This window comes from Rhodnius prolixus, unplaced genomic scaffold, assembly GCF_049639745.1.
Source record: "Rhodnius prolixus isolate KJV_2025 unplaced genomic scaffold, Rpr scaffold_9, whole genome shotgun sequence".
Taxonomy (NCBI): domain Eukaryota; kingdom Metazoa; phylum Arthropoda; class Insecta; order Hemiptera; family Reduviidae; genus Rhodnius; species Rhodnius prolixus.
In genome coordinates this window covers 1,833,347-1,849,051 of record NW_027411604.1, presented here as the reverse complement: position 1 = coordinate 1,849,051, position 15,705 = coordinate 1,833,347, and the positions used below count along the sequence as shown (strand labels likewise).

General features: G+C 32.2%; 1 protein-coding gene across 26 annotated transcripts in view; it reads right to left on the bottom strand.

The window, feature by feature from the left end:
* The window catches only part of tou (bromodomain adjacent to zinc finger domain 2B toutatis), a 173,221-nt gene that overhangs the window by 31,518 nt on the left and 125,998 nt on the right, over window positions 1–15,705 (bottom strand). For 15 of the 26 annotated variants that reach the window (XR_012458587.1, XM_074128263.1, XM_074128264.1 and 12 more), the window contains 4 exons: window positions 13,235–13,405; window positions 7,068–7,133; window positions 4,548–4,622; window positions 1,787–1,831 (listed from right to left, as the gene is read on the bottom strand). Coding sequence is in view for 25 of the 26 variants with exons in the window: in XM_074128263.1 (XP_073984364.1) it covers window positions 1,787–1,831; window positions 4,548–4,622; window positions 7,068–7,133; window positions 13,235–13,405 (357 nt within the window). In the remaining variant the exon portion in view is untranslated. The remainder of the gene's footprint in view (window positions 1–1,786; window positions 1,832–4,547; window positions 4,623–7,067; window positions 7,134–13,234; window positions 13,406–15,705) is intronic. The other 11 variants (XM_074128278.1, XM_074128279.1, XM_074128282.1 and 8 more) reach the window with 4 other exon arrangements.

Below are 15,705 nucleotides of genomic sequence, written 5' to 3'. Positions count from 1 at the left end.
TAGGTTGGTTTTGAGGAAGTGGTTAAAATCCGTGACAGTCAGCGAAAACTAGTTTTACCCTTAAAATCCATTATTATTACTATTTTTTTCAATTTGGCAACCCTAAAAGTTACAACTAGAATAATTTCAAACTAAACTATAATACGTCCCACTTTTCTAATTCTACTAAACGGAGAATACTGAAAAAGAGACATAATAACGCATTCGAATTACAATTAAAAATATATATATGTAAATTATTAAACATAATTATTACTTTGTTAACCATGCAATAATTAATAAGAAAAAAAAATTATTTAATCCAAAAACATAATAAAATGAATACAGGTACATTATCAATACGTTAATCACTTTCTTATAATCGATTCTTTTATTTTGTTAGTGAGATTTATTGTTTAAAAAAACACCTAAACAATAATATGAAGAAACCATAAAACTTCTCAATTAATGTTGAAGAAAGATACCCAGATGATAAAATTCCACAATTGCGATAAGGATTTCCACACCTCATTTCTGGGTTTTGGGGTAAACAAAGAAAAGAACTCCAGCCCTTCAGTTTAAAATTTCGGTAAAAATTGCTGAATTTTTTCCCAGCACAAGAAGTAGGTGGTGATGGATCGAAAATAAATAGTAAGCAGATGAAGCAGCTTAGTCCAGGACTACTTGAGTAATTGTTACAAGAATTTATAGCAAATTATTCCATTTATCTGGGGGAGATTCGGAGGCTGGTTGTTTATCACAGCGAGTGAAAGAACGGAATTTCATGGAACGTCTTACGAGGTTACTATTACTTACAATTCAACCCGATTGCAGGAAATCAATACCCTGGATTTTTTGCTCTGTCAAATGATGTAGCAAAGATACGCGCGACCAGGATGCTACAGTATTCCAAGAGGAAACGTGGAAGCCTATTTTTAGTCGCGAGCCTGCTTTTGCTCAGAGCTCATAACTAATAATAAGTACAGCTGGTCATCAAAGACCCTCATGGCGTGCATGATCTACATCTTGTGAAATTCTAAGAGAAAGTAAAAAATAGTCTTTTCAAAGCTAGAATAAAACTCCATATAATTTTTCTTAGTTACACGAACTCTGCCTTATAAATAAACTTATTGTGCTGCGTTTCACATTTCGACCAGGTACTTATTATGGAAATAAAACTCTTTTAGATTTTTTTTGTAAGAATTCTCCGGTAAAACCTTTTAAAACTAAATACTTCAAAATTCATTCACATAATCAATTTTGTATAGCATCTTCAGCTCATCAATGAAAATACTAAAAAGAATAAAATTGAAATCTCCTTTTTAAAAAATGAATTATAAATAATAAAACAGAATTTATAAACTCGTAAATTAAATAAATCAGACAAAAAATAAAATAGTAAATAAATAAATAAAAAAAAACATTCATAATAATAATAATAAATCATGCATGTAGGTAATTAACATTTTTAAATAAATTATTGTAAGTAGACACACAATCACAAACACACGAGTACAGACCTCCACTCAATACATAAACTTGAAGAAAAGTAATAATTTACAGAATTATTAACTATAAAACTAAATAAATAACCCAAAAATAAGACACTAACACAATTTTAAAAAGTAAAATTTCTAAAAAAAAAAAAAAAAAAAAAAAAAAAAAAAAAAAAAAAAAAAAAAAAAATATGGATTTCTTGAAAATAACTTTTTTAAGAATTGGTAATTTGGCAATTAAATTTGATAAACGGTAGGAGTTCTTGTATTTATAGGAGCTTTTATATAAAAATAAATATTTTATTGCATACCTGTTCCTTAATTATGGCAGCCTGTTGACGTTTTAATTCTCGCTCCTGTGGACAAAATACAATAGCATTAATTTACAATACTCAATATATTAAATATTTTTAAGTATAAAACTAATAATAAAAGTTGTATTGCTGACAAGTTCGTCTTTTTGAAAAAAAAAAAAAAAAAGAAATGTCTTCGAGGGAGGAATGCATCTTTGAGCAGTATCTTACTGCTAAGTTTTCAGGATAAAATGTGTAAGAAAATAAAATAGTGTGCGCATCTTGAAAAGTATTAAAGTAAAATTAAGTAGATTTTACTTTGGAACCCTTGGAAGCATGATGGCACTGTGTGAAATCAAGCCCAAAGTTGAACTTTAGGGAGTAAAGTTACGCCCCATGATTGTAGTAGAAACCTGACTAGTTCTACATCATGGGATAGACAGACTATAAAAGTACAGATTAATTTTCAATAAATAGACAGGATGATGAAGAGCATTTACTTCTGCAGGTGTTCTAGATGATAGTCGGGAAACAAGGGGATTCAGATAATTGGGAGACCAATTAAAAACCAATGGATTTGTACATTTGTAACCGGGCAGCCAAATTATAAAATTTAAGAGAGAGGCAATAGACAATCGACACAAGGATTCTTTTCTTTAATCAAGAATGTCCCGTTATATCTGTGGACCAAGAAGTTCAGAGAAAATGTCCAAGATCTTGTTTCCAGTAGAAAAGAATGTTATCTGAGTAGATTGAGTTAAGGTAATCGTGGTCAGTTGAAAAATTACAAATTTTACGTGTGGCTTACTGGTTACTAGTCTACACAGCCCTAGGATATTGTAAGCGAGTTGATAAGCTGTAAATAGTTTTTTTACAAGTTCTTCAATGTACAAATTTAAATTCATTTCGTTCATTGGGGTCAGAAGATTTAGAGCCAGCTGGCTTAATTAATAATGAAAATACAAATAATTTTGGCCATTCAATTTCAGTTACAAAATTAAAAATATTTCTACAGAAGTAATACTCAGCAGCTAAAAACAAAGAGATTACTTTCAATAACTATTTACTGACATTTATGTGCGTAAAAACAAAACAAATCAACACAAGCAATAAACAAAAAAGACACACACATAATGAATGAATCAAATAGTTGAACATTCAAAGTTAAATAAATTTAAAACAACCTACCACCCTTAAGATACTTGTAGGAAAACGCCACTTCTGTCCAATTTTACAATTAATATAAACCATCATCACAACAGTTCCTTTTAATTATAATTATTATTAATTTATTTTGAACATGCACTTGTATTAATTTTTTTAAATTTTAAGCATTCTTAATAGGCAATATACAGGGTGAACCAGTAAGTATTGTCCATAGGCCTACTGTGTGTAGTACATCTAAAGTGGAGTTCAATGACGTATTGTCCAACTTCATATTTTCCATTGTTCTTGAGTGACGTCACTTTTAATTTTTTTCCTTATTTTAAGACAATCTACTTTAAAAACTGACTACTGGTCCATCTAAAAGAGTTTTCAATGAATTAAACAACTAGATAAACTAACACTGTTGAGTGCTCGTGAACACGTTTTCTTGTAAAACAAACGTAATTTCTCATACGAAGATAAAAGGAATCCTGGAAAATGATATAACGTTTTGAAAGCCCATTAAACAAGGAAACGTTTACTAAAAAGTGCCAGCACCTAGGTCTGATAATGTTCAGGTAAGGGCCTAATGAGTTTTCTTAAAAATTTCGATTATTGAGGCTGTTTGGAGAATAATTTATGCTTCAAAATGGTGTCAATTTTTAGAAAATTTATCTGTCTTTCTAACTGTGTCATCAGAATCGAATTCGGACTAAAACTTTCTGAGTAATAATAATTTTTATTGCAAAAAAGTAATGATTTGTTTTTTAAATTAAAAGTGACGTCACTCAAGAACAGTGGAAAATATGAAGTTGGCCAATACGTCATTGAACTCCACTTTAGAAGTACTACACACAGTAAGCCTACTTACTGGTTCACCCTGTATACTTATAAAACTTAGCCTGAAGAACTTCGCTATGAATTCGCAATTATATTTGAAAGAATTTTGTTTCAATGAAAAAAATTGAACTAAAAACCTTTGTCTTAAAGAAGTACAAAAAAATTTTCATGAAACAGGATGTTATAACAACGCATTTAGACAAAAATTAGTCCAAATTATTGCCAAATTAGAGAGGGATCGAATTATTTTTTATTTGGTTTTAGTTACACCAAAGAAATCTGGAAAGGTTCCTGGTAAAACAGGATGGAACAAAGAAAAGGACGAATAATGAATTAAAAAGTGAAAGGCAGCACCTTGTAAGAAGGAATTGAAGCTTCCGAGATTCCGAGTTGGTTTGGTCTCTCCCCGCAGCTGGATAGAATATTGAAGAAGCTTTTGTTTATTGGCCATCACTGGAGAAAGAAGATGGGGAGAAGGACCAAGTGATTGGCGCACGACGTGGATCAAGATTTAAGGGTATGAGGTGGAAAGAGACAATGAGAAGGGAAACTGGCACTCTGCAGCAATGGGCTCTAGAGAGCGGGGAGCTCTAGAATCGGAATTCTCGTTTAGATTAACCATTCTAAATGTTCTACAGAATGAAATTCTCTACACACATGCCAAAAATATATGTCCTAATATACAGCTAAATTTAAAAAAAAAAAAAAATCTAATATAAAATGAATTAATAAATAAAGCTCACATGCAGTTAGTAATAATAATGAAATATTTTAAATCACAAATTATTCTTACATTTGAAGCATTCAGCTGCTGTTTACATAGATATTGGTTACTATGTAACTTTACTAAAGAATAGCCAGACTGTTTCTATAAATATTTACATTATTATAATTTATTTATTTTTTTTGTATAAATGTATATATCATTTACTTTTTTTATTTCAGTTTTTTTAAATAATTCATAAAAAAAAATGTTGAGGGTGTGATTTTAAGAGAGATAACTATCGTCTGAAACGATCAATGAAAGTGAGTGAATGACCAAGTTGTAAATGAAGTATGTGATGAAAGTTATTCCTTTACTTCGACAATGTAACATTTATTCCAACGGGATGAACTATAAAAAATTAAAGGAACAGTCATTACTTTAGTCCAAAGTCAAGGCAATAGTATCCTTCCTTCCCGCAAAGCCGAAACAGCTTCTAGGTTTTGTTTCACGGTCTAGGCCAGGGATGGCGAACCTTTTTGAGACGTGGATCAAATTTTGTTCATTTTTTTTTCTAGTACTAGCTCTTGGGTCACTAATGCCCCCATTTGCACAAGAGTTAAGTTTAAAGATTTTAAACTGAATATTTTCAAAACTAAACATCTTTTTAAAATTCAGTTGGCTTAACTGGGTAAAACGGGACGAAATAAAAGCTGTGGAAGTCTCTCTTTTTACAAACATAACTGAACAAAACCTTACAAAAGTGTGTTTTATCTGAAGAAAAATCTAAATATGGTTATTTGTGCTTTGGGTTGTCGATTTTTTTTAACAAAAACAAAATATGAGTAAAATTATACATTTCATTTGATATTTTCTAAACACTTTTTGCTTTATTTCAAATACTACAAAAGCATTTGTCGTCATTTGCGTTTTAGAATTGTAATGATCAAACTAAAGGTTATGGATAGCAATTTAAATTGCTTTTGTGTCAATGCGTGATTGAAAAAAAAATACAGATAGAATATAAATTATCCACAACAATTAGAAAATCTAAATCAACCCGCGTAAACAAAGAAATGGTTACCTAGGAATTGTGGGTCATTGAAAAAGCTTGTGCGGGTCATAGGCTCGCCATCACTGGTCTAGGCCTTGAATTTTATTAAATAATGTGAGATTAAGGATATGTTTGCTAGTCGCCTTCGTCCACGAAACTTAATTCGGGAGTCGGACCGTAAAGCCCATTTGAAAAACAAATAGACACCCCGCACACTGAAAATATGGAAGATTTTTCTATAAGTTGATAAATTTTTGTTTCACCTTTGGCCTTTTTTATTATTACAGTCGACTCTCGATAATTCGAAACTCGATAATTCGAATTTTTCGATAATTCGAACTTTACAGCGGTTAACTTCGGTAAATCGAAAAAATGCAGTGTATTTAGATACGCTCGATAACTCGAAATCCTTTTCTTAACAACAGGGGGAGAGAAGGCTCTATAATTCGAACGAGGCCGCTTCCCCTCTTTATAATTCGAATTTTCCCTAGTAATGTTTACTTCTCATTTTCCGCTTATTGTTCATTTCCTGCGTAATGTTTCCCTCCTTTCAACCCAGTTTAACTTTCCAGTTCTCTTTCTTAGTTTGTCATGATGGGAAGTACGTCTCCCTTGCTGTGTCCGACAAAAAGAAAAATGATCGCGCCTGTGGAAAGTGGTTCGAAAAGAAAAAAATATCGCCAAAACTTTCAATATTCCACCATCAACGCTTTCTACAATTCTAAGTCACTTAACTAAGACAAGCCACATTGAAACAAAAAACTGTTCTTCATTTTTTTAATTAGGTACATATGTATCTTTTTTACTTGAGGCTATATATGTCTAAAACTTAGGTAAACTCATACGTATTTTCAGTATACGTATGTACATACATATATACATAATAAAAACTCTTAATAATTCGATTTTTTCCCCCGTTCTTGATAATTCAAACTTCTTGATAATTCGAAGTCTCGATAATTCGAATTTTTCTTGCAGTCCCTTGGATTTCGATTTATCGAGAGTCGACTGTATCATAAAAATTAATGCAGTAGTAATTAACATCATCAATCTCTCGAATCATTGTACTTAAAGGACTAAAACATCTTTAGCTCCAGGCCTAATTCAAAATAGGAAAATCACGTCACTTCCTACTTATAAACCATTCCGTAAACTTCCATTTATGTTAAAAATTAATAGAACAAAAAGCATGTTAAGGTGTCCTAAGGGATCCTGCAATTTTTTTTCGTTTATTTTTTGCTTCGTTCTGAAAGCTCACATTTATTTTTTCCCGAGAAATGATTTTTTCGTTTTTAAATTATGTTCCCCTTCCAGTAAACTAAAAACAATTAAAAAAAAAAACAATACATCTGTTTTCAATAACATCTGTTTAGGTGGACACTTGGGTCATAATGAAAATACGAGTACGCAGGGGAATTAGAAGCTTGAAATGCAAACAAAGGAGAATACTTTACCATTTTTAAAAAGAGGCACAAAGTTTTGAGGGAAAAAAAAGGAAAAATGCAATAATAGAAAATCAAAAATTAAGTAAGAGAATAATTAAAAATAAAACTTACTTGTTGTTTTCGCTGCAAGCCTTCTAACCTTTGTCTTTCCAACTCCTCTTGTTTTTTCTTGCGAGCCTTTACATGCAGACACAAAAAAGAAACCAAATAAAAAACATATAAACTAATAAATGAATAAATAAAATAATAAAACTAAAAATTGACTTTATAATTTATTTGGCGCAAAAAAAAAGGAAAAAGAAAAATGGATTAGTTCCAATCAATAGTAAATAAATATAAAAAAAAGCGACTTTGATATTTAAAAAGGTTGTGGTCATACTGTGGCTATAAAAATAGGAGGTTTTCAAGTATATTCAAGAGTCTCTGGAGCATTCTGGTCAAATCCAAGTATTTTTCAGGATAGAGAAACTAAAATGGGAGCTCTGAGACAAGACGGATAAGATCATCCACAAGTACCTGTCCAAATTCCAAGGGAATCATTGGACGCTAAATTCACACTACGGGTTCTGTAAAATAAAATGGAGATTTTCTTTTGTAAATACATTCATTACGAGAAATCACTCCGATTCATTCACATGAACTTTCCATAGAACTCGAACATAACAGCTGATTAGATCTAATATTCCGAAAACCAGTCAACTTACGACAATTTTGAACAAGTTTTGTCCCAGCGAGAAAGCTCACAGCCACTCACCTTTAGTTACTTTTAAAGGTATTTTTAAAAAAATATATAAAAAAATCTATCTTCTAACTCCATTCGCCTTGATTTTTCAGTCAAAATGGCGTCACATGTCTTTTTTTTATGATTTAAAGGCGCGTCAACATCTAAGGTTATTGGCGCCCGGGGAGCTTTTTTTCAGTGCACTGCCGGGCCTCCGGACAGTGTTCTCTTGTTATAGACAACACTGCCCATCACCGGACAGTGAGCTGTAAGAAAGCTCATAGGAAGAGAAAATCTAAGGGACCAGCAGCTGGATTCGAACCCGCTGGAACTCCGCGTGGGAGTCCAGTACGCTAACCACATAGCTAATCCCCTTCCCTACATCACATCTCGTAAGACACAGTTCACTCAAGGAACAGATCTGCATCAATTTGTCTTATGGCAAGATGGTGTTGAAGGCATTATCTCGAAGAAAAACTAAAAACTTCTGAAAAGAATTCTCTCATTCACACAGGCACCCAAAAAGTATGTCGGGACTTTCCTTTACTTTTCCAGTTACACCCAAAAAGGATCGCGTAGAATCGCGAAAAATTTTCACTACAAATTTATTTCTCATTTCATCACAAAGCACACTAAAGGAACATTCATGGATCCCACTTATTGGCCTAGTTTTGTTCTACACAACCGGAAGTAATATTTCGTTCATATTAAGCTTGAAAATCGGATTATGAAAAAAGTTTGGGGAAGCCTTAGAATGACCACATCCTTAAAAAAATAAATAAATAAATTAGATAAATGAGAAAGTTAGTAATGAAAAGCTATGTAAGGCTGACTTTTTCTCCACTTGTTCACTCAGGGAGAGAAAAGAAAAGCCACAGTTTACACTAAATTAAGAGGATTTCTCAATTTTCCTGAGTACATAAATACCTTTTTACATTATTGTTAAAATATTAACTAATAAAACTATATAATAAAAGCAATGGCAGGGCATGCATGTAATTATTTATTAATCATTTGTAAATCTAAATTATTAAATTTATTGTAAAATAATAATAATAATAATAATAATAAAATCGCCTGTATTATACAGGGTGATCCATTTAAAACGCACCAATCGCTAATAACTTTTTAGGAAAGCGGAATTTCGAAAAAACCCACGAAGTAAACTATATGTTTTTTTGGGTATAGTTTTCAAATTTACCACTGCCGACGCTATATCATTTCTTTTGGCGGAGTTACGGCTAAAAACCCGATTAGGGTTTCATAAGAACCACTGGTTTCGACTATGATTATGAAAACTACATAAAAAAAACTGTGAAAAATGACGTTAACCCCGTTTCGATATGCCTGATATTAGTTAGAATGACATTTAAGATCAAAGTTACAATTTTATCTTATTCGTGATCGGTTTTCAATATTAATTTTCTACCAGAAATACACGTTTTGGGAGGTCCTCTGGCTGCAAAATATGTTATCTGTGACGCAAAGAACAGAAATAATAATAATTGAAGATTTTAAAGAATGTAGACTAATATAATGGCTGAAAGGTGAATCAGGATAAATTTGTTTTATCATCTAATAAAATCAACCATCACATCAGCTTAGAGTACCTCGTATGCAAGACTTCTCGACCTATGATTAGGTAAGAATATCTTGCCAGGGAGGAGTGGGTGTTAGTCTAGTAGTCATGAGCGTGGTTTTGTAAGTGAGAGATTCCCAGTTCGAATCCCGCGGGTGCAGTCATTCACAATACTTAATACATCATAACACTTTTTTAAATAAAATGTAGTCATACGTGGGATTCGAACTGGGGACCTCCCACTTACAAAGCTACGCTCTTGATCACTAGACCAACACCCTGGCAAGATATTCTTACCGTAATCATAGGGCAAGAAGTCTTGCATACGGGGTACATTAAAATGATGTGATGATTGCTTTTATTTGATGATAAAAAACAAATTTATACCTGATTCACCCAAAACCATTACATTACACTACATGTTTTAAAATCTTCAATTATTATTATTTCTGTTCTTTGCGTCATCAATAACAATTTTTTGCAGTCAGAGGACCTCCAAAAACTGGTGTATTTCTGGGGGAAAATTAATATTGAAAACCGTTCACGAATAAGATACAATTGTAACTTTGATCTTAAATATCTCAACTAATATTAGGGATATCAAACGGGGTTAACGTCATTTTTCTCAGTTTTTTATGTAGTTTTCATAATCATTGTCAAAAACCAGTGGTCCTTATGAAACCCCAATCAGGTTTTTGGAAGTAACTCCGCCAAAAATGAAGATACACAGCAACGGGGGTGGTAAATTTGAAAAGTAGGCTATACAAAAAAACATTTAGTTTACTTCGTGGGTTTTTTTTTTCGGAATTCCGCGCTTTCCTAAAAAGTTATTAGCGATTGGTGCGTTTTACATGGATCACCCTGTATAATAAAATGATTAATTCCATGCTATCTTAAATAATAACTAACTTAGGTCACAAGACACCAAAAAAAAAACAATATCTACCAAACCAACTGCACAAAAAATTAAAATACCTAAACAAATGCAACCAAAGGGAAAAAAAAAAAATGTTAAAACTTTGCAATTAGGCCCCACAACACTTTGAATAAAATAATAGGCAGATGAAGATTTAAGTAAAAAAAAAAAAACAAGTTGGGATCGAGCTTTTATTTTGAATTCCTTAAAATTTTTATTTGAATTAGTTATCAATTAACCAAGTTAAATGGTAAGGACTTTTGGTTTTTAGAATTAATTTTTTCTAATAGTAAATATGAATGCAGAGAAATGTATCTGTTTCTAAACAAGAATAAAAATACCAAATAAAAATCAAAAGTAAAACATAATACGCTGATTTATTGATTTTTTTTTGTTAAAAATAAATAAATAAATAGAAAATAAGGAAAAAATTAGGATATTTTGCACAAAATGCTGCTGCAAACATGCTCGGCTACTTTTGGACAAAACAAAACAAGATTTACAAACCCATTGTTAGAGGTATGCAAACTAAAATAATGTCTATTAAAAAGTAATAAATTATTTTTAATTAAATAGGAAACAAACTTAAGAGTATTGTTCAGTTTTTTAAAAATTAATATGGGAGAGGACAAAAAAAAAATGTACAAAAAGAAACAATTTTGCAAAATAATTTGTACCAAGATACTACGAGTAATTAAGAGTGATTGCTGGACTAACTTGTAAGTTTCAAAAATGCTTGAAAGCATCTAATAAAAGGTCGACCACAATTTGTACTGGCTCTTTTTCTTTTTTTTATCGACAACATTCGACTCATGTCTCTTTGAGCTAATAGATAATACGAGGGTCGTTTGAAAAGTGCGTGCAAAGTCAGAGAGATAGCACTAATGGCGGGTATCGAGGTTATGTTTAGTTAGTAGCATCTCTTGGAAGAACACACACCAAGTTTCAGCCAGATCGGTCAATTTCTTTGTGTTTGGCATTCGTTTGAATCGAGGAAGTCGAGTGATTTTCAAAAAATGGACGAAAAAGAATTTCGTGTGTTGATTAAACACTACTTTATGAAAAAGGCAAAACGCCTGAGGAGACTAAAGAGAAGCTTGATAAACATTATGGTGACTCTGCACCTTCGATTAGAACAGTTTATAAGTGGTTTCAAAATTTTCGGAGTGGCCATATGGGCAAAAGTGACGCTGAACGTTCTGGACGCCCTGTTGAGGTTATTACTCCAGAAATCATTGATAAAATCCATGATATGGTAATGGATGACAGAAGAGTTAAGGTGCGTGAGATTGCTAGTACTGTAGGCATCTCGAATGAACGGGTACATAATATTTTGCATCAACATTTGGACATGACAAAGCTATCCGCAAGATGGGTGCCGCGATTGCTCACGCTTGAAGACCGTTCCTTCGGCCGGAAAGATTATGGCGACTGTCTTTTGGGATTCGCAAGGAATAATCCTCATCGACTATCTGGAAAAGGGTAAAACTATTACAGGTGCATATTATTCATCGTTATTGGACCGTTTGAAAAACCGAGCTGCAAGAAAAACGCCCACGATTGGCCCACAAAAAAGTCCTTTTCCATCACGACAACGCACCAGCTCTCACCTCAGCAGTTGTGGTCGCAAAATTAATGGAAATAGGGTTCCAACTCGTTTCACATCCCCCCCCCCCTATTCTCCAGACTTGGCTCCCTCGGACTACTATTTGTTCCCGAATATGAAGAAATGGCTGGCGGGAAAAAGATTTTATTCAAACGAGGAGGTGATTGCAGAAACGAATGGCTATTTTTCAGACTTGGACAAATCCTATTATTCGGAAGGGATCAACAAACTAGAGCAGCGTTGGACGAAGTGTATAAGCCTAAAAGGAGACTATGTTGAAAAATAAAAAAGGTTTACCCCAAAAAATTAAGTAGTTTTTATTTTTGCACGGACTTTTCAAACGACCCTCGTAAATTATTCCACCTTTTTTGCAGAAAGTGACAACATCCAATACAAAATCTAAGCAATTCTGCTAAATCTCTCACAAAAAAAAAAAAGCAAAGATTTCAAAATTCAATTTTCAAACCAAGATTATAATAAGAAATTCGTGAAAACAGATCACGGAACACGATAAATAAAAAATTAAATCAATAAAAAGAAAGCACTTCCAAAATTTGATCGATAAAAGCTACATACGCTTAATGAAACGTATCGATTTTGAGCTTCCTGCATAAGCACGTTCGTGAAAAACTTTTATCTTTTTTTTGTTTAAAGCTTAATACAACGATTGAATGACTGTAAAACTACAATGAATATTCATTTACAAAAATCAGGGAAAATTTTTACTAAAGCCGAATTTGATCCAGAATTTGCTACCAACCTGTCTGGGGACTATTTAAAATCATGAGTTTTGATCACCCAGGATGTTAGATTAGTCATTTTTTTTTTTCTGGAGTCATCACAAACCTATGTGGCTATCTCAACAATACATATGCCTATTAATATTCACAACACTAGCAACATTACTACTGTGTATGCAAAACTAAAAACAAAACTAACCTTAAATTAAAATTCAAGCTCTAACTTGGAACATACTTAAATTACTACCACACACTTTCTCATAACAGCAGGTACCCTACAGTATAGAAAGATATTTCAGGAGATTATTTAGTTTTGCAACTAAGAAAGAACCCAGGGAATTCAGGAGAAGTTAATATTTACAGGGAATTAATACTTGACAAAAAGAAGAAAAATTAAGAAAATGTTGAGAGAAGATACTTTGGTCCAGCTGATTCTATAAGGTAATTAGAAATTAATACTATCACTTAAAATAATGGGTTTCTAATAGCTTAATATTTCTTGATAGGCTTAAGAAAAAAACTTGATTATCTTTTGAAAACTGAACAGATAACCCCTAGGTTTATTATATTGATCTTTAATAAAATATCCATTTCTTTTCAAAATAAATATGCATACCCCTAAGGGGGTGCCTCAAAATTATGAGTTTATATTTATTCTTTTTATAATTTTTTAATTATTTTATTATTCGTTTCAATTTTCCAGGGTTATTCCCTACCGGACTAGCTCCAGGGGTAGGCATAACATTGCCTCTTTGTTTCCATATAGTAGCTACTGTAGAATTGGCCAGTCCCAACTCACGGCTAACGTCTGATTTGCTTTTTCCCGACTCAATCTCCCTAATTATTCTCCATTTTTCTTCACTTGTGAAAGCTAGCCTCTTTCGACCCTATACACAACAAAAGAGATCTTTGTTTTGTTTTTTTTTTTTTTTTGTTATATTTATGTTTTCTACACTTCAAGAAAAAACAAAATTATAAAATCATAAATTAGAATGATATAAAGATTTCAAAAATAGAATTTAATCCAATTTATTAATGATGGACCTAACTCCCACAGTAATGGAAAACTTTCAAACTATTACCTTCAGAATAGATAATTATCTATACAAATCTAAAAGAAGTAAGACAAAAATTACGAACATCTTTACTTCAAGTTATAATTTTCTTTGAAGGACCTTGCAAATAACTAACAAAAGCATACGTATACCTCCAAAATAAATTCTTCCTACAAGCAGAAGTTAGAATTGTGTCCAGCTTAAAGTTTATAAGGATACATCTAATCCTATGTTTAGAGGATTACAGAACTAAATCCTACTATATTCAGGCAATGCCTCCACAATACAAAAGCAAATTTTCTGAATCTATAGTCCTATCTATATTATATTTTTACTTCTACTTTGATTTGACATTTCCCAATCTATGGAGCTGTTTAAGGCAAGATTCTGCGAGAAAGAAGAACAAGCTGCATTGTGAATCTCTAAAATAAATAAGTTACAAGAAAAATATTGCAAAAAGTTAACTTTTTTTTTTTAAATTTTCGACCAACATTTCGGAGTTAATTGTTCACCTTCTTCAAGTTATATTTTCAAAAAAAAAAAAAAAACTAACTCAGATAAGCACGCTACTATTTATCTATCCTCAAAACACAACTTAAGTTCAACACTCGTCCCAAAAATCCATCTGTACGTCAGATCTCTAAACATCGGGTAATCAGGATATTTCTGTAATTCCTTTCATTGAGGATTAAATAATTACAGTTGAGCTGTATCTTCTAAGTCTAGTCTAAGACGTTCCCACAATTCATTGGTAGATGCATTCTGAAATCTCTTTGGTTAGAACATAAGTTTCACATTTTTTTGATGTTTTCTCTAATTTAAAATGGCGAAGATTGAGATTAATTTTCAGCCTTGAAAAAGGAAATCGTCACAGTGACTCAATATGGTAAACAATAGAAGACATCACCACAGCAACTGGTACTTTTTGTTTACATTCATTAACTTACGAGAATGGAAGTCAGACTGAGAATGCAAACCCTAACTTAAGTCCAACAACTGCAAAGTTCTTAAAAAAATGCACCTGTCCGTTGCTCAGCCTCCTTCTTTTATTCACCTGATCTGAGACCCACAGATTACTTACTTTTATTGAAATTGAAAAGATTACCACTAAAGCGTTTTAAAACATTCAAAAAACCCAACCAAGGACCAGCACTGTTATGAAGAGCTGGAATAACGTGCTAGGCATAGTGAGGATTCTCCCAAGGGAACTACGAGTATTTTGAAAATGATAAAAGTGCAATTGTAATTCAGTTTTAAATAAAAGAAATTACAGAAATATTCTCGCTACTTTATTACCTACAGACCTTGCAAATGCACACATTTGTAAACCATACAAAAACAAGTCATTAGGTATTAAATTCCTCTTTGTAAACTAACATTTTATCATTTTCTTTTTTCTGATTAAGAAAACGTTGTAATCGTGACAAATTTTTAGATTTTTTGTTTTTTAAATAATAGAAATACACGCCCTGAATTTTCCTTAAGTCGTAAAATAACGTATGTTTAAGAGGAGTTTGGAGAGAGATCCCAAAAGCGTAAAACTGCAGGAAGCTCAAAAAAATTTTATTATTTTTGGGCACTACCGGAAGTTTGGGTCAAAATTCATCGAATTAAATACGTTTTCTTTCTCTCTTTCTCTTTAATGTGTTCTAAAATGAATTCTGAAAAAAAAAAAGCTTAGTTAAAATGCTAGCAGAGATAGAAATAAATTTTACCTCGGTAAAAGACACTCTCAAGAGGGGAGCTAACGAATCTAACGAATCTCCAAAGAGCTTCAACTAAGACCATGAGATCACGTTTGTAGGATGAATGAAGTAGACTCGGCAAACTGGCTTATAATGTAATACGTCGAGGAGAAGCAGAAGGAAGAAGACCATGGAAGGAAAGCTTCTGGACAAGAAGAATAGACCAGAAAGAAGGTACTGCAGGAAGCATGTGGAGACTGTTTTGCAAGGGCTCAAACAGAAGTACAGCAAATGATGGAGAAGAAGAAGAAAAATCATTTATAAGAACATCTAGGAATAATTTTAAATTTTTTTCTCTTTTTTCTTTAACTTTAAAGGAAAGAATTCAATTTTCTTTAATTATTTACTTTTTTCCTTTATAATAACCTACTTTTCCTGTAGCAAAAA